Below are 19,995 nucleotides of genomic sequence, written 5' to 3' on the forward strand. Positions count from 1 at the left end.
ATGACAGCCTTGCCGAGTCAAAGTTCCAGGGCGTTCAAGCCTCCAAGCCTCTAAGCCTCCTTCCTTGCCCCCAATCCCAATTCCAATCCCATTTCTAGTCGCAATCCCAGTCAGTCCCTGGCCCAGCAAAAGGTTAAAGGCCAGAGCGACACAGTTTGCTCACTTTACACGCTGCCACTTCCTGTGCGGCATGAACTGCTGGGCTGTTGGGCTGCTGGGCTTTGGGGCTGCTGAGACCGCCCCCCGTTGGGCGTCCCGTTGTGCTCCACTTGCCACACAAGTGCCCACTTCACTGGGAATTTATTGATAGCAGATAATGCTAAAGTGGCAGCGACAAAAGCAAAGACCACCCGGGTTCGCGTCCAACAAGGAGACTGCCTGACTGCCTGGCTGCCTCGTTGCTTGAATGCCTGCCCCACTATTTGAGTTTGCCAGCTGCATCACTCGGGGGCAGGCAGCAGCGTCAACAGCTCGCCGTCGAGTGTCATTGAGCGTAAATTGTTGTTCCTTCACATTTTGAGTATGATTGAAAATATCTACAAACGGCAGGCAGGCAGACAAGCAGGCCAGCCTCCTTTTTCTTTCCCCTCCAGTCTGTGTTATGTACGTATGCGAGTCTGTGTTTTGCCAATCGCCATTCCACTTGTGCTTCCATCTGCTTTTCAAATATTTAATAAAGCCCCGACACAAGGCAGCTCTAATTTTTTTCACATTCGCCCCGGCAACAAATACAACTCGAGCGGGCAACTATTTTTATTGGCAGGCCTGGAGGCGAGCGATATCCGCGCCTTAGCCATCTCCATCTCCATCGCCATCGCCTGCCAGCCTGCTGTTTATTTTGCAAAATGTCAAGGACTCGCCAATGCAATTCAATTTTTTATGCATTTACCTCGCCTCGTCCGCTCAGCTGGCGCATAAGCTCGAATTTGGTATAAGGATTGGGTTTAATTTAATCAAAAGGCCGAACGAGTGCAAGTTCTAAGAAAGAATAGAAAAATATATTTGCAGCCGAACGGAATAAACAGCTATTGATCTCGAAGGTTAAAAAATAAATCGAAACCACATTCTGCTACTATTGAAATATGTTAATTTGGGTGTGTCACAGAAACAAGTGCTTTTAATAGGAATCATTCAATAAGTTAGATATTTTTTTCAAACAGAATTTAAACAGATAAAACCAACTAAATGCGAGCTAAGTGACTAGAGAAATACCTCTGATCATAGCACATAAAATATATGGGCCAATGGGCCACGGCTGTAAGCCATTGTGGGGATACTTTAGCAATTCCCAGTGTGTCTGAAATTGGCTTTAACAAGTCCATAAAGCGGGGCGTGGCCCAAACTGGCCCACTGCTGGGCTGGGCTAGCTCATAATAGTTAATGTTTCCATGTCCGAGCGGCTTTCCTGTGTGTCCCGGGAGCTGGCTGCTCACTGGCTGCTGGCTTATTAAGCGGATGTGTTTATTTTTAGCGACTGTCAGGCGGCTGTCAGGCATCAAGTTATCACTTTATTAAAAAACGCTTACTCACACTTTGCCCCGGAGAAACCAGAAGGAGGCTGAAATCTGGAAACTGAAATCTGTAGGCTGGAGGCTGCAGGCTGAAGTCTGAAGGCTAAAGTATGGGCGACCCATAGACATTTGCTCGAGTTCTTTACTGCGCAGCAGAAAGGCCTAAACCAACTTTTGCTTATCTCAACGTAGTCGTTTGCCTCAGTCCCTGCAGCTGTCAGGACGAAATGCTGGATGGGAAAACAGTCGGGGGGAAAACAAGGAAATGTGGAAATGGGGAGAACGGAGACAGCGGAGATGAAGACAAAGACAGCGAAAACGCTAAGAGAAAGATAATATTTGCTAGTAGTTTTCGCATTTCCGCTTTGTTTTAACGTTTCACTTGAATTTATGCAATGGCGCGTGTCCAACGCAGCGTATACGTAATGGCTGGCACTCAAAGTGCCACTAAAAACGACAGCGACAGCGAGAACGACAACAAACAATAACGACAATATTTCACACAGCTTTCCTCTTGCACGGGCCCACACACACACACTGGCACACTGACCAGCCACACCCACCCACATATATACACATACACACCTCTATATATGTGTGTGTGGCAAACGTGCAGTGCCTCAAGATAAGGCAACAAACTGTGGCCAGCGATAAGATGGCGTGGCACTTGAGGCGACACGTTTTGGGCTCGGCTGTCGTGCGCATGACTTTGCATTTTGCTGTTGTTACAGTTGGGGCTCTAGTTTTGAGTTTTGGTCCTGTTTCTGGTCCTGCTTGCGGTCCTGCCACTTCAGCTCCTTCGGCTCCCTTAGCTCCTGGCCCAGCCGCTTTCCCCAGTTGTTGCTCCTTTATTGCTGTTTTCGTTGGCCAAGTCACTCTGCCGTCCTGAGAGCTGAGAACTGGCTGGAAAAACTCAAATTGTTAGCCACTTACGTGCAAGCGGCTAATTGCAAGCTACACAAATGTGCACTTACACAGTGAAAATGCAACGACAATTGGGTAATTTTCCTAACATGAATATTTAAAGACTGCTATTGACTTTGCTTGCCTTTGAGAGTTTTAAGAAAATTGAAAAAGAAAATGAACTTAATCAAATATTAATTGCTTTGAAGGTGGCCTATTATATTCTGCAATAAATATAATGATTTTGAGCATAATGTATTAGCCTGGCTTAATATTATAATGAATAAAAAAATAATTTTAAACAATCTTTGGTAAATAACTACCGAAAATGCTAGCTTGCTTAACTTTCTGTGTAATCACATGAGCGGCGGCACATGTGGCAACCGCCAAGTCGACACGAGGTTCTTCTCGTATTTTTGTGCTCTTTAGTTGCCCTCGATCAATAGGCAAATATTTGACGCTTCAAGTACGACCTATTGACATTTTCTAGTGCACTTAACGACAAGCATGCCACACACACACACACACCAACTAGGGCTGCATAAATTATTTGACAATACGTCGGGCATAATATTAGTTTCACTTAGCCGTGGCAGGAGCACATTTGCATATTACGTATACGCCACGTTCCGCTTTGGGAGCGGCATAAGCGGAGCAATCGGAAAGTTTTTGGCGCGTCCTTCAAGTAATTTTTATTGCAGGCTGTCAAAAACTTATTGACAGCACCTGCCAGCAAAAGTAGCAGCAGTGCATAAATTAAACTTTAATGGCTAGCGAGGCGAGAGGCGGAAAGTGTTGGAAGTTGCCAGTAACCGTAACCCGTAACCCGTAACAATGAATATTGCGCATACGCAGCATTGTACTCGTAAGCAGCCCACTCGCACTCACACACACACACACACACCTACACCAACACACAAGCCCAATCAAAAACTCAAATCAAATAGCAATCAAAACTTTTTCATTATCAACATCAGACAAGAGGCCCGAAATATAAAACCGCATAGAATGGCTACGTACGGGTATTTTCATACACACTTATAAATAGGCTGCCATTTTTGCCGTCGGCTTTCGCTTTGATGCCCACGCTGCGTATACACAATGGGTCCGCCATCGACATGGCTTTAAGCTCAAACGTGGCCAGAGAGGAAAACGGGTAAAAGGACGAGAGAAATTTTGGTGAGGGGGGGAGGGGGAGAGCGGTGAGAGAGTGTGGGCCACGGCACGCCCAGGCTTGATTACAAAAAATTATGCCCAACTTTTGTGAGCTGCAAAATTAAAATCACATCAAATCAGCAAATCAGCCACAACAATTGACATGCGAATGTGCAAATTGGGCAAAATTCTCCCACATAAATAGATGTTCATATATAGATATATATATATATATAAATATATATATTCCCGATACAAATGAAAGGCAAACAGGATATACGAAAGCCAAAAGAGACACTGAGCTGCGGAAACGCGCAGGCGCACACCGAGAGACAAAGTCGCTTTTCTGTTTATTTGCAGGCGCAACTTTTATTAAATTGTGATTTTGCTCACCCCGTGTGCTGAGCTCTGTGTTCTGAGTCCTGAGTCCTGAGTCCTGGGCACTGGGTTGTGAGTCCTGAGACCTGAAACCAGAGACCCAGAGCGCTGTGTATCCAATGGCTTTCGCAGAGCTGGAATAACAACAAACGCGCTTTAATAGCACAGTTTAGCGTAGAATAGTCGCAAATAAACAGGCATTGAAGTGCCTGGCGACTGCCAACTGGCAACTGGAAACTGGCGTATGTGTGTGCCTTCATTGCCAGGCACATGCAATAAATAATACATACATACAAGCGCTCGTGTTGTATGGGGGCGCAATTGATGCCGCATAAAGCGAAAGTGGCACACCCACACAGAGTGCCACATGAACACTTAACCTGCAACGACCGCCGAACGCGGAACGCAATGTCTGTGTCGACTGTCAGTCGCTTTTCCAGGAAACACTGACGTTCCATATGGAAATGATGCACAGCAACAAATGCCACGAACAAATGGGCAATCGACCCCAATACAAATGAACGCCGAATATCTATAATTTGGTTAAATATAGATGCAGAAAATAGAATCTTATTGAAATGAACGATTTCTGTCTTGTGTAGAAATTCGTTTCTTACTTTGCTTTACTTTATAAAAATAGGTTAAGCTCCAAAATGTCTTACTAAAATGACGTACTATTAAAGTAATAGTAAAAAAGTAGTATGGAAAAACAATAAATATAAACTTTATATTTACATATACTTAACACAAATTGCTGTACCCAATTAATATTCCCCTTGTTGGTGGACTTAATTAACGTATAACTACTTCCAACTAAATGATACCCCCGTTCCCTTTTCAGGACTGGCGGTGGCAGCATGCTGGGTGACGTAAACATATCCGCTATACTCGACTCCTTTAGTGTTAGTTACGACAAAAGAGTAAGACCCAATTACGGTGGTAAGTAGACCAATCTCCGGACACCCCATCTTAATAGTTACACTTACCCAGCCAAAAGCAAAAGCTAAAGCTAAAGAGCAAACCCAAAACGCAACGCGACTTGAACGAAACGCAAATGGGGGCACAGCCCGGTATCCAAAATGTATCCAGTATATACATACTATATATATATAGGGAGGTTGAGGCGCAGTGGGATCTGAGATCTGGGATCTGGGATCTAAGATCCGGGATCTGAGAACTGTAACACTAGACTAACCCTTTAAACTTAACCGTAACTAGCTATATAACACCTACTATAACATACGTGTTTGCAGGACCTCCTGTCGAAGTCGGAGTCACCATGTATGTGCTATCGATCAGCTCGCTCTCAGAAGTGAAAATGGTACAAACTAATTGAACTTTGTACCTTTCTATTATCGTTAAGCGCTCTCTCGCATTCTATCTCTATCTATCTATCTACTCCTAAATCTATCTCTCTGTCTTTGGTCTTTGTTGTTGGAGTTTTCTTTCGAATCTTTATTTTCTTTCGTACCACTAAACGCATTAGTTTGTTGCTCTCTCACACTCTCACACACACACACAAAGTCTTGATTTCCTGATTTCCGTGGTACTACCAACTACCAAATGTTTCAACTGTTTTGCTTTGTATGAACTCTCTCTCCGAACACTCTTTTATATTTACAATTATATATATATATAGATAGAACGATCTATTATTTCTAACCGTTGACCAAAGTACACCAGTTGAAAGCGTTATTTGCGAGTTTTATCCACACCCGTACCTATTGTGTTTCCTTCTATTTATATGGTTTGATTTCCTAATCAGTTACCCTTTTGGTACTAAATCTCTCAAAAACTCTAACTCTTTCGAAATGTTTAGTTCGTTTTATAGCCGCTGTGTTTTAGTGTTTTTCCCAACAATTTCGCATTCATTGCCTCAAATGAATACTTTAGCCAAGGTCTTTGTTTAGGAGCTGACGAGCCATACGAACCCATAAGCCAGAGTAATAGGGCCAAATGTTATAGTACTTTCCACGATATTTTTCTCACATCGTCAACACATTGTAAACTAAATGTCAACTCTCAAATCCATCAAAACCAACGATTGGCAAAAAGCTTTTTATGTTCCTTAAGCTCTACAAAATGACTTCCTCCTGTGCTCACCGTTACTTTTAACTCTGTGTGTGTTTGTGTATGTCTAATTGGCCAAGCACATCGAAATTACCCCACAATAAAAAAAAACAAAAAAAAAATTAAAATGAAAATGAAAATGAAAAACCTCACACATACAAACAACAGCCACAGTAACAAACAATCCATCAACATTGTAAACCTTCCGGATCTCAAAAAACCCCTCACATTCCAAGCAAAACTCTTGCCTCTCACTTCATGCGTATTGTTTCGTCTTCTTCTTTTTTGTAGGCCCACATAACTCATAACAAGCTTCAAGATAAAAGCAAAATTTCATTACCCAACTGCTGCCAAAAATCGCAATACCCACAATCCAAAAAATAAAAATCTCTTTCCAAATATGCAATGCAAACGAAAATGGTGTGTGAATCCGCTATTCAAAACCAAATAATCCACTAGTTCGAATAAATGTTTATTTACTAGGCTCCTTTGTTTCTTTCAATACTTTCTTTTGATTGAGCTACTGCAATTCCTATTCGTATAGCTGAAAATACATACAAAAAATATACAACATTAATGTGAACCTCGAGTAGTCAACTGATTTGGTTTTCATTCGGCGCGTGCAACAAACAGAAGCAAAAGCAACAAACACAAATTTAGTTAGACACCTTAAAAAAAAAAACAAATAGACAGTACAACAGCAAAGCAATGCACATCGCTTGCCAATTTAAGTGTTAACCGTACCTTGTATATTTAATTTTGCTAATGGAAATTAAACAGCACCGACGAGCCCAAGGAAAGGCGCCCGAAAGTAGGCAGCGAAAATAAATTGTGTCAACGTACTGCGTCCATTGTTACTACTACTACTCGTACCGCTGTGTGTGTGTTTCAGTTCTCATATTTTGGGTTTTAGCCACATCTAACATGAACAACTACAATAATAATAACAATAACAATAACAACTACAACTACAACTACAACAACAACTACAGTATAACCATACCAAACGCAAAATGAAAATTCCATCAATCCGTGTGTGTGTATATGTTGCAGGTCCCCCTGTGGAGGTTGGCGTCACAATGTATGTCCTCAGTATCAGTTCGGTTTCGGAAGTTCTAATGGTACATACGTAAAAATATATGCCAAAAATACAAATAAAAAACCAAACTACAATTAACCACAGATACAAAACAAATGTTCATTTCTTTTTTTTTGGTAAAAGCAAACAACAAAATTCATAAATCTACTCGTATACTTCTTAATTTCTCTCAGTCTCTACCTCTAACCTGTAACTATCTCTCGCTCTCTCTGTCTCTCTCTCTCTCTATAAATATCTCTGCCTCCTTTACTATGTGTTTCTATCTCTTTCTCTATGTCTGTCTCTGTTGCTTAAAGCTCATTTTGTGTCTTAGCATTTGTTCTCCTTTTAATTTCGCTAATTGGCAACAGACATACAAATTTATTACAATTACTTTGATTCACTTAAGATTGTCTTTGTTTTCGACCATTCAAAGCCAACTGCAAACCAATATCTATATACATATTCCAATATATATATATATACAAAGTTCTGCCAATTAAATGTTGTGTGAAACGAATCGTTATTGCAATGCAATTGCCAACTATGAAATTCCAATGTTGCATAATCGTTTTGTGTTTATTGTTTCAATGTTAGCCAATAGGCCATGATGTTCGCAAATTGTTTGTTGTTCCGTTTCAAAAAGCTTCTCGGCCAGAACAATGCAAACCGAAATATATACAAACGTACTTACATTGAAATTGTACCCCAAATTATACACATTTTGAGCTAATTTTTGAGCCCAGACCAAGTGCTGCTCTCTCTTTCACCCACACTCGCGCTATCTCTATCTACTATTCAACTACGAGTATAACGCTTTGAAATGCCATTTCCATTTGTTCATCCTCAGTTTGTTGCCTTTTGCGTTCCTTTGTCTACATCGCATCCATCCATTGCCTACTTCGGAATTTCATGGATAACATGGATAACTGCGATAAAGTCAATCAATCTAATTGCTGTATAAATCTTTATTTATCGCCCCATCGAGTACATTACGGCCAAAGTTCATCCATTCCCCCAACCCACATACACAGCGACACTATGATGGGTCTCCTCCCCCCTCCCTCCACCACAGAGAAACGAACGAGAGATATTTATGCCATATTCATACATGAATCCACCATACCTATACTCTCATATAACCTTAATTATCTTTGTTGTGATCTGGTCAAATGCAAAAAAAAAAAAAAAGAAAACAAAAATTAATTAAATAAAATTAATCACAGCGGCCGCATTGACAAGGGCTGCGCGCATGCGTATTTGTTAACAAGATGAATATGAATGAATATCATAATCCACACAGCATATAATCCATAGCATATACTCAAGCTCGGTGTCGATGTGTTCGTCAAACAAAATATATGGACTTAGCCATTCTCGTACAAGGGACTACGTACTTACGTATTTATGCCTGTTTCTGTGTTTTCGTTTTCCTTAATTTTTCTCTCTCTATACGCGAAGGAAAAAGCTCTAACTCCATATCAATCAATTTATAATCGAAATCTAAAACTTCTTCTATTAAATATTATTGGATACTCAATTATTTTCTAAAATATTACAATAATATTATACGTTTCTTCTAAGTCGCACGTTTTTATTGGTTGAGTAATTTCTTTCCAAGAAACTTTTCGAAATCATTTAACAAAATACAAGCCTCTGGGATAGGTTCACATTAATTACCAAATCGTAGGCCTCAGGAGACTCATTTGTTTGGTTTAATCCTTGTCATTATTTCTAGTATTGTATGTTTTTATCGTCTGACTTTCTCAATACATTTACATATATCATTAAGTGTGACAAATAGAGAGCATCTGACAGATGGAAAATAATCACTTCAATTGGCACACAAGAAAATTCGCAGATACTGAAATACTTTCGTTGCCAAAGATACAAAAAACCAAGGTGCAACAACTGCACTTAATAGGGAGTAACTCACACGAACACAGAGTTTTTGCTGCACTTTTGCTGCATACACTTATAAATAAAACACACTCTCACTGTTTTACCTTAAGGAAATGTTCGTATGACACAATACAACAAAGACAATTGCACAGTTTGGCTTTGGCAATCAATTTATGCGAAAATAACATGCCCAACAGGAACGTAAACACGAACATACTGCCGAAAACAATCTAGCACAGAAAACACGTTTACAAGGATAACAGCAACAACAAGAATGCAACAACAATATGTTAATTTCCAGCCGGATCATTTCTTACATGACAATTTTTCATTTCCACATTTTGCGAGCCGGTAACAAAACAGAATCGCTACGCTGCTAATGAAAATAATTCAAAAATAAACTGAGCCAATGCCAAACCGAAACAAGAACAACAACACGCGTACACACACATAGACACAGTAACAGATTCCCATGCAAATACACTGAGAATATCCTTACTGTCGAAAAAGGGATTTTCGGTTTTATTATAGCTAAAAATATTTAAAATTCGCTTGAGAAATATATTAGTTCAATAAATTTGTAGCAATGAAAAAACGGGACCGCCATAAAAGTCATACGGACGGACAGACAGAAATACAAGCTAGATAGCTACATAAAAATAGTACAAGTATATTAATTTTTAAAATGAAATGAATAAAATGATTAATTTATCATTAAAGGCAACAAATATATTTAGATCCAGAGTATCACGTACAATTTTCCATCTGTAAAAACTGTGAAATTTACATAAGACAACGCGTCCAATTCACTCCAAACTCAGGCGAGCAGCGAGCCAGTTAAAATCAACATGACATGAGGTTACAACCAACAAAAGCCAGCGAAAAAACGGGAAAATACATACAGCACATACACGTCTATACATATGTAAATTGTAAATGGTATACTATAAAGAGATATATAAAAAGAATACAAACAACTCGATAGACCCCCTTACGTTCTGGGTTAATTGTGAACCATCTATAAATACCGTCATGCACATAAGTATTCGTATTTAGAGTTGATTTTATGTGTGCCCAGAATATAAAAGTTCAAGAATACAGGTTGACCCGTTTTAGAACCCTTTTTGCAATGCAAAAACCCCAGCAACCCAAAAACAGAGTTATGGAAATTGCTTAAACCACACGAAATTTTATTTCCCTTTTCGATTACGCTTGAGTTTTTGATTCGTTTTTAAGTTGAAATTGTGTTTGAGTTTTTGTTCTGGGCGCGCCAGAAGCCGAGTGGAAACCAAATCTGCTAGAATAAAGCCGGGAGAAGATTGCAGGCAACCCACGAGAACCGTGTGCAATTTTCACAGCATAAATAAAACACAAAGCCATGTAGAAAATACGTATACGCCATGTAGACTCATATCAGCTAGCACCACTTAGCGTGCGTTAAAGTACTGGCAAAGTACCCAAAAAGCAAGCAGTGTGCGCGCCCTATAAATATTTATAACTACTTACAAATGTTATTACCTGCTACTACTACTACTACAACAGCAACAACTATTATTATTACATTTGCATTTGCATTTACCTTTAACATTTACATATACATTTACATGCTTTTCTGTTTAATTTTTGGTTCCTTGTCGGCCACGTGACACGCTTGAAGATAATGATATGCAAGACTGAGAGAAACAACTCGAGTAGTTGTCCTTATCCACCCCAAAACCCCAAAAAACACTATCCATACACACACACACACACACACAAACATACAGCCGCCCATCCACAGATACAAAAGCACACACATACAAACAGAGCAAACACAGCCAAATTGTTTGTCGTTTTACAATCCAATCCAATCCAATCCGAACCCCCTATCGACTCCGATTCTAAACAATCCAATCGTAGCCAAAAACGCTTAGCTTCCAGGCACAAAAAGCAGAACAAGAACAGCTGAAACAAAAGAGCCAAGCCAAAAAGCCAACGATTTACAACTACAGTAAACTGTATAAAGCGTACAAATAACAATCTGCCAGCCTGTTGCCATAGATGCCGTAGTAGTCTAGTAATAATAACCCAACAACCCCAGTTTTAGTAGCCAGAAACAAGCCAAGCTACTTCACAATCACAGCAACGAATCCATACGAATATTTGTGAGAGGTTTCTGTACTACTTATATGCTTTATCCGATCCCAAGACCCCTTTCTATTTCTAATGTACATAAGCTTAGTAATTTCATTTAATTCCGTTTCTCTTTAGTTTTATTAAAGATCTCAGAGCCGATCTCCCAAAAAAAAAGAAAACAAAACGCTGTATAAAGATTCAATTCGATGTTATTGCATGTTGTCTGAAGTCCCGCGTCCTTATGTCCCATCTTCCTGCATAATTGATTAATTGATAAATTAAAATTGTTGCACGTTATGAATTCTCCTCGTTTTCGATTTGACGCAAGTTCTATCCTCGCGTGTTTGTTAAGTGTATCTGTTGTGCCCAAAATGAATAAAACTTTCTGCCAAGTTTTCACAAATTCTATCTATCGATTTCTCTATGAATTTTTTCTTTAGTTGATTGGAATATATTTTTAAACACACAAGATATTTAGTTAGTAGTCGTTTAGTTGACTAGTTACGTAAGTTCTCACTGCCAATGTTTACTAATATAAATTACCTCTCAATCTCTTTTTGCTACCTTTCCCCCAATTAACGAAAACCGTATCGTATCGTATCGAATCGAATCGAATCGAATTGAATCAAATTGTGAATTGAATAGGACTTCACATTGGATTTTTACTTTCGTCAATTTTGGACCGATCCTCGTTTAGCGTATAGAAAACGACCTGGTGTAGAAACACTATCGGTTGGATCAGAGTTCATTAAGAATATTTGGGTACCTGACACCTTTTTTGTAAATGAAAAACAATCATATTTTCACATTGCAACAACCAGTAATGAATTCATACGTGTGCATCATTCTGGATCGATAACAAGAAGTATTAGGTAAAAACCACCTCAACTACTGCAACTTCAAACTCTACTTTCTCAATGAAAGCGAACATTAACATTTTTAATTGTCTGTATATGTGTATGTGTATTTAACTATTTTACAACTAACCCTACATCCAAAACAAAACCAAAACAAAAACCAAAACCGAAAACTAACCTCAAACCTACAACCAAAACAAAAAAAAAAATACTTCAAACATTCTACTCTATCGTTAAAATTATCGTTTTTGGCCCTTTTTGCAACTAACTCTTTTTTTTCTGTGTGTGTATAAATCGATGTTGTAATTTACTAAATCTAATTGAAAATGGAAAATTTCTACAGAACGAAAAACAGTTTTCTTCCAAGCGATTAAGACTAATCAAGTGAGTTCAATTGGCAAGTGAAAGTGAAAGAAAGTTGGCACATTTCGAGCGAAGCAGCTCTGAATGATTTGTACATTTCATGAAAGTCATCGGTTAGAGGTGCAAACTGTGCGATTGTACTCTCGATGCTATCGATTTTATCGATTTTTCGTCTGCAAATCGTTTTGAAATTCTATTTTAATTTTTATTTTATGTGATGGTTCCAAAACTGCATCTGTCCATACTTGTACTCGATTGGCTGATGAAAACATAAATCACTTCATAACATCGATAGAATGGAACTATACTATCCATCACTTCGACATCCCCAATTGTGTGGCTCATGAAAGATACAAACGCATTTCCCCCATAACAATCACAAGAGTCAAGTTCAAGAATCGTTAGACGACAACCATCGAAATCCAGGGATTATTGCATGACTATCGACGGTACCTTCTTCTGTCTCACGTGTTTTTGACACCGCAAAAAGGTTTGACTGGCCGCAGTAGCTCGGCTACTGGGCTCTCTTTTTTCTACTACCTTTAAACAAGAATCTGTCCAAAATCGCCACAAAACCCCAGAAGCCAACCAAACAAAAAAAAACCAAGCAACAGCCACAAAATAAGTATGAGTAGCGTTTAGTTTTCGTAGCTCTAAGCAACTCTAAGCAACTAAACCAACGACAACTAAGTAAGCCAATTAATGTTAAACCCTGCGTAAGAGCCAATCGCCTCACTATCTACAACCAAACTGCCACTCAAAGTATCTCTCACTTACCAAGAAAAAAAAAAAACAACAGCAAAAATATATATAACAAATAGCTCATATCCAATTGAACTCGCTCTGTATGTAATGACTTGAAAACCCTCAGTCCCCAGAACCTCGTAAATGTTGTGTGTATATAAAATAGTATGTAATTTTTTATGAAACCCTCTGCTCGTTTGTTTGTTGATGTACACCTGGTCACCCATGAATTCGCTACTAATCGTATAATCTCTCTTTCCCCAAAAAACCCCAACAAAAAATTTGAAATAATCCACTTAGATTGACTATTACCGCATCGTGTCCGATGAATCTACAATATTTCCCCATGGATCGCCAGCTGTGCCACATTGAAATCGAAAGCTGTAAGTACATTGATCTGATTTTACTGATGAATTTAAAGCCAAGTATTAAACGTAAACGAAAATGATGATGATTAAGCTGTGAAAATTGTCAATATACCATATGAAACAGAAATAACCAAAATGTGAACAAGAAACCAACTCATTCAGAATGTCGGCTGGGGAGTGGCCAAAATGAAGTGATTTTTGGCCCAGAAAATTGCGCAATTATTCAGTGTTGTCGAGAGCTTTGCAATTACCTGTTATTTTAGCCAGTAGCCTGCACCTTTTAGCCACCATCTGCACTCAGTTTTGGCCACTCCAGAAAATGCCGAGCTCAACTCTCAAGCAAAGGCCGTGCGCTGTTTGTTCGGTGTGGGCAGAAAATCGAAAACAAGCTTATGTGAAAGAAACCAAACCGAAACAATTAAAATGCAAGCAAGTAAATTTTAAGTGCCACACATACAAAACACACACACACACTTACACGACCGAAACAAAGTCGATTGAGGAGGAAAAAGCAATTAAGTCGCCTTTTGATACTCGTATGAACAATTGTGAACAGAGCAATTATGTTGCCACAAATAGCAGGAAATCGAATTGAATTAAAGTCATTTTAATTGTCTTTAGACAGAGGTTAGGCGCCAAGGAGATTACTTTCAATCCTAGCTCTCCATAGATTTGATTTTGATTTCGAATATCTATTTTCAGTTCATTGTGCATATTTTGTTCAATCGAAATTGTCCCCACGCCCCACCAACGAACCAACTCATGCAATTACTCAAATAGTTCAAGCTCCCCTTCCACCCTCAGATACTTTTTGGTCATTTATGTTTGTTTTTTGAAACCACCGAAGAATAAAAGTTCAAGTGTCACATGCAAACCCAGTTCATGTGCATTATAATCTGCATCTAGCATCTACCCGAATGTTCTACCCAACAACTATCAACCAGTAACAGTAACTATAAAATATAAAATATAAAATATCACTATCCACAGTTCACAATATCATGGCGCTAAAATCATGCAGAAGATTGGTTGGTTTTCGGTCGCCTTCTCAATTTCAGCAACCGCAGAAGGTTCTCCAGCCCATGAATAATATCCGATGATTCTGTCAAACCGAAAATAATACATAATACATATTTTTTGCCTTTGTCTTTAAATCGAATTATGCCCCTCAAGCCCCTGTAAACCTAAGTTTATAATTATACTACATATACTGTAAGTCAAAACCCATACACAGCACGCTTTTGCTTAAGATCTATCCATTGTATATACGTTCGATATGAATTTCGTTGTCAAAAAAGTCGCCACAGAAATCGGTTTCGAGATATGGCACATCCACACTCACCCTATTTATAAGACTCTCTTTATTCCGAACCAACATCGAGTGTGTGAGTTACATAAGTATTCTGTGTATAAGTCCCAGAAACCCAGAAACCATCCAACCAACACCAAAAACCCAAAACAGAACAAACAAACAATAACATCAATTAATTAACTACTGAACCCCCTTTTTGCAACAACAACAACAACTACTACTACTACTACTACTACAACTCAACAACTCAACAACTACAACAACCCAACAACAATGTTCGCCAACAACATGCAGTCGGTTACACGATGCGAGATATCCGATATTTCTGGAGAGATGGACTGAGTAGTGTTGGCATGAGCAGTGAGGTCGAACTACCGCAGTTCCGAGTTTTGGGACACAGGCAGAGGGCGACCGAAATAAACCTAACCACAGGTACCCCCATACATTAAAAAATCATACCAAATCAAAAAAAAAAAATCTATATACATATATAAATATATATATGCAAAAAAAAAAAAAAAAACATGAATATAATCACATTACCATTTCCTTTGTTTTTGACAAGCATTTTTCAATGAACTTTTATCCGTTTTGCGTTTGTCGTAATGGATTTTCGTAATCGTATTTTAATTTTGTGTTTCCGATAAACGGGTTAGCGCATATCCAAGTACCGAAACACGCACCTCTAACCAATTCAAGTTTTTTGTTCATTTCCGTCTACTTCTACTGCTCCTTTCACCAATAAATATATTTACCTATACTCGTATCTCTATTTATCGAGTGCTAACTGTAACTTGTGCTACTACTAACCAGAAACAATCGAACCAACCAACCTCCCATCTTAACCACAAATAAACATAAATATATATGTATATTTTGTTTGAAGTGTCCTCTACTAACCTCTGTTGTGACTACTCGTTGATTTGTTGTTTATCCTCTATTCATCTATTATTTGGCTTATACGTTCCTTTCGTTTGATTAACCGATCGATCAGTAAAGCAGCAGTTAGTGACGTAGTGAGCGTTAGCTAGGCCCAGCAGTTATGATTTCTGGTTCCCCATTTCCGTTTCCGTTTCGATTTCAGTTCGTTTCGAGTCGCAAGAGAGTCCAGTTTCGTTTGCTTGGGTAGGCAAAAGCAACTAAAACGCTAATAAAAGCTAAGAAACTACTTAAGTAAAGGCCTGAAAGCAATGTAAAAGCCTTAGACTTAAAAAAAAAATAAATAACAGAAGACACAAGAGCACCCATTTCTGACACCGAAACAATTAGATATGCTAAGCCATAAGTTTTCTAGTCTTAAGCAACTAAGCAACCCTACTACTGCCAATAAGAACAAACAGTAGCTGTAAGTCGTAATAACAGAGCGTGCCTACTGAAAGCTCATCAATCTTTATATCATAGTTACGCTTTGCCAATGAAAATCTAACAATTATAATGCATTTTTAGCGCAATTGTAATATACGAACAATCTTTAAATGATCTTAGAGTTTCTTCTCGATGGAATAAATCAAAAAATATATTTTTGAACAACACTTAAAGCGACAAGTTCTGAATGAGACTATTAATGCAACCGAACCAAATCGAAAATGTTCCACCCAAAAAAAAAAGGAAGACAAATCAAATAATGAGAAAAACAAAAGAAAAATGAAAAAATAAATGAAAACACACTGCGAATGAATTGTATTGAATTGTTTATGAAATTTTCTATGATAGAATAGAACTTATTAATAGTCTCACGAAATGTATTTTTTGTTTTATGCATATTTTTCGTCTACAACAACGACAACCTCACCACCGAACTGTGCCAACAACAACAACAACAACAACTGTAATATAAACTCGCCTAAACAAATACAAAATCCAAAAACCAAACACCAAACTGTACAAAATGCAACTTGCAAACATAACTACAACCTACAACGAATACAACTACAACAACCAACTACAACCACCAACTACAACAACCAACTACAACAACCAACTACAACAACCACCTACAACAACAACCAACTACAACAACCAACTATATACACCATATATAGTCGGCTACACGATGCGTGACATCCGCTATAAATGGAACGAAGGCCCCAACTCGGTCGGTGTCTCGAGTGAGGTTTCGCTGCCCCAATTTAAGGTCTTGGGTCATCGGCAAAGAGCTATGGAAATCAGTCTTACCACAGGTACCTGTAGACGGTTACCGATTTTCTTTCAAACTTTACTTTTACCTATATATATTTACGATAATACCGATGATGACTTATCTATATATAACTACTATATATAAATATATCGTTTTGATTTTGCGTTTTCGATTCAATTCTAATCTTTAGGCTTTTCGTTTCAATAATTTCTTTTACTCCTTTCGTTTCTCAATTCGAATTGATTTTGAAGCAGCATTTTGTACAAAGTTCTCCAAATTCAAAAACTAGATAAAAACAAAAACAGGCTTGCCAAAGATCTCGGGCTAACTATCGGTGGAATTGAACCCAGCTTCAAGCACCCAATGATTGAATCAATCATACTGATTGTGCTTCAAGCAGGGTTGCTCTGCGATAAGGAAAATGCATGTTAAGCATCTTAAGATTTTTTACGTCATTTATTTTCCATTTTAGCTAGCGTTTGTTTCATCAACTAATCTAATCCATAGCATACCAAATACCAAGCAATAAAGTTTAAAATATTATGAATTATATCAACAAGTGCATTCAACATTAGCCCACTTCATAGTCTAGAGTTCAGACAGCCTGATATGGATTGAGACCACGTCTCAGTCGTTTCCCACTTTTACTCGTACTCGAACCTACCGGATACTGTTCATATATCTTTTAACGCAAATTCAACGCATGTTACAAGCTAGCAACAATTTTCCGATTTATTTCGTTCATCATATGAGTTTCCTTTGTGCTTTCTCTTTGTTTTCAAAATCTCAGTTGATTGTGCCTTGATTTCAACGCTCATAAGTTCATACTTTACAGCGAACCATGACAAGAACCAAAAACAAGAAACCAAAAATATAAACGAAGCAAACAAACCCAATTTTAATCATTGGCAATGCCAAAAAAAATATATAAATACAACCAAAATCGAACCAAATTAAAGAGAAATCAATATGAGATTGAAAAACCAATTCACCTAGCGACCTTTGTATTATAAAACCAAACAAGCAAAGTGAAAATCATATGCAAAAACCGACAACATAAAGTAATCGATATAGCAAAGCTTAACTGGATATGGCTTTTCCCTAGTAAATCATGTTTTTGATTTATGCCTGACATTATTACAACATAATCAACCAATTTTTTAAGCTGCCAAACACCCAAACTCATACTCACACACACACTCACACCCACACATGGTACACATAATTTTATTAACTAGTCACTGAAATTAGTTTTTACTACCAACTACAACAACAGCTATCTACAAACGTATTTACCAGTAATTTAAAACGCTATCGAAACTCATTAGCATAATCAAACAAAAACTAACAACAATCGACACCAAACATTCTGTATTGTAAATCAACAACAACTACAACAAAAGCATTTATATTTAAATCCAAAATCGAGAAAGTAATGCAACATAAATTAAAATTTCAATCAACTCCCATACGCAAAAAGCATTCAAACGTTTGCAAAATTAACGAAAAAGCGACAATGATAAGTTCAAATCCATTTATACATATTAAATATATATATATTTACATATGACCAGTTTAAAATATCCAACAAATATATATATATATTAAAATATATATCTCGAAAATACAAAACGCCCTCCCAAGCATGCTCTCATCTTACAAAGTTTCTTTTACCAAATAAATATAACTATAGACAAATAGCCACAAATTGCAGGCCATTCAAATGCTCCTAATTAGGTCTTAGACTAGCTGCCTCCATTTTGTATACCTTTATTTATCTATTTTCTGAGATTTGCGGTCAGTTTTAGTTATTTTAATGCAAGCCACTTCTATTCCTAAAGTATTTGTGACTAACCATCTACCTAATAAAACCTGAACTAATTTCCTAATAACAACGATTATTGCTTCGGTTAAGTCGAAGCGAGGACATCCTTGCAGAATAATCCTATACAAAACTTAAAGTAAACTATATATTTAAGCAACTCAATTTGAAATGCAATTAAATCCTTTTAAATGTGGACCTTCTGCAAGGATATATGTGGAATGCATAGAATGATACTTCAAGTTTAGTTCTTGACCTTAGCTTTGACTTGACAATTTGCCATTTCGTTTATAGCCCATATTTAAGTAATTAAATATATTTGTTTATAAAGTATTGCCTGCCTGATAACGAAGCGTCGCATAGATCGAAACTAACAATGTTTCCAGGAAGGTGCCAGCCAATCATGATTTCATATAAAAAGCGCTCATATTTTAATTATTATATATTATATTTTCAAAGATTACGTTACCTTTTTCTGGTTGAGTTTCAAGTTAATTTGTGTGTATTTTCTTTGGTGATGAATACCGATTTAATAGGGCCGACAAGAAATCAGAGGCTTTAACTTAAACTGCAAGCTAAAAAAAACTAAAAACTATATCAGAGCTTAGAATGCCGCTGATTACTTGCCAGCTCTATTGCCAATATTGTTTGTAAATATTTGCAAATAAAATCAATTTCAGCGAACTAATTACTAATAAATTTGTATACATCTCTACTCTCTCTCTCTCTCTCTTTCCAAAAATATAAAACTGATGCTGATGCAACGAATTAAAAATCCAAATTGAAATTAACAAAATAAATCGAAAATAAACGCAATTGGCGCGGGCAGGCAACTATTCGCGTTTAGCCTGCGAAATACAGTTCGTGCGTTCGATGGGCTACTACCTTATACAAATCTACATACCCTCTGGACTGATCGTTATTATATCATGGGTATCATTTTGGCTCAATCGCAATGCAACGCCGGCGCGTGTGGCGCTCGGTGTGACAACCGTGTTGACAATGACCACTTTGATGTCGTCAACAAATGCAGCGCTGCCAAAGATTTCGTACGTCAAGTCGATTGACGTCTATCTGGGAACATGCTTCGTTATGGTCTTTGCCAGTCTACTGGGTAAACAAACAACTACCGATTCCCCCCAAAAAAAAAAACCAACCGATTCCAAACAACCGTATACCCGTATACCTGAATACCCATTGAGCGAAAATCCAACCAGTAGCAAAACGATTTTCCCCATATATCTCTCTCTCTCTCTCTCACACCAAACACACACTCA

At 37.9% G+C, this 19,995-nt stretch overlaps 1 protein-coding gene across 16 annotated transcripts in view; it reads left to right on the plus strand.

Moving 5' to 3' along the window:
- The window catches only part of LOC120450464 (gamma-aminobutyric acid receptor subunit beta), a 33,850-nt gene that overhangs the window by 6,765 nt on the left and 7,090 nt on the right, over positions 1–19,995 (plus strand). For 6 of the 16 annotated variants that reach the window (XM_039633486.2, XM_039633491.2, XM_044006228.1 and 3 more), the window contains exons 3-8: positions 4,789–4,886; positions 5,201–5,268; positions 11,758–11,984; positions 13,377–13,459; positions 16,799–16,936; positions 19,548–19,832. In XM_039633486.2, coding sequence (XP_039489420.1) covers positions 4,789–4,886; positions 5,201–5,268; positions 11,758–11,984; positions 13,377–13,459; positions 16,799–16,936; positions 19,548–19,832 — 899 coding nt within the window. Of the gene's footprint in view, positions 1–4,788; positions 4,887–5,200; positions 5,269–7,070; positions 7,139–11,757; positions 11,985–13,376; positions 13,460–15,050; positions 15,189–16,798; positions 16,937–19,547; positions 19,833–19,995 lie in introns of all 16 variants that reach the window. The other 10 variants (XM_039633489.2, XM_039633497.2, XM_039633501.1 and 7 more) reach the window with 3 other exon arrangements.

This window comes from Drosophila santomea, chromosome 3L, assembly GCF_016746245.2.
Source record: "Drosophila santomea strain STO CAGO 1482 chromosome 3L, Prin_Dsan_1.1, whole genome shotgun sequence".
NCBI lineage: Eukaryota > Metazoa > Arthropoda > Insecta > Diptera > Drosophilidae > Drosophila > Drosophila santomea.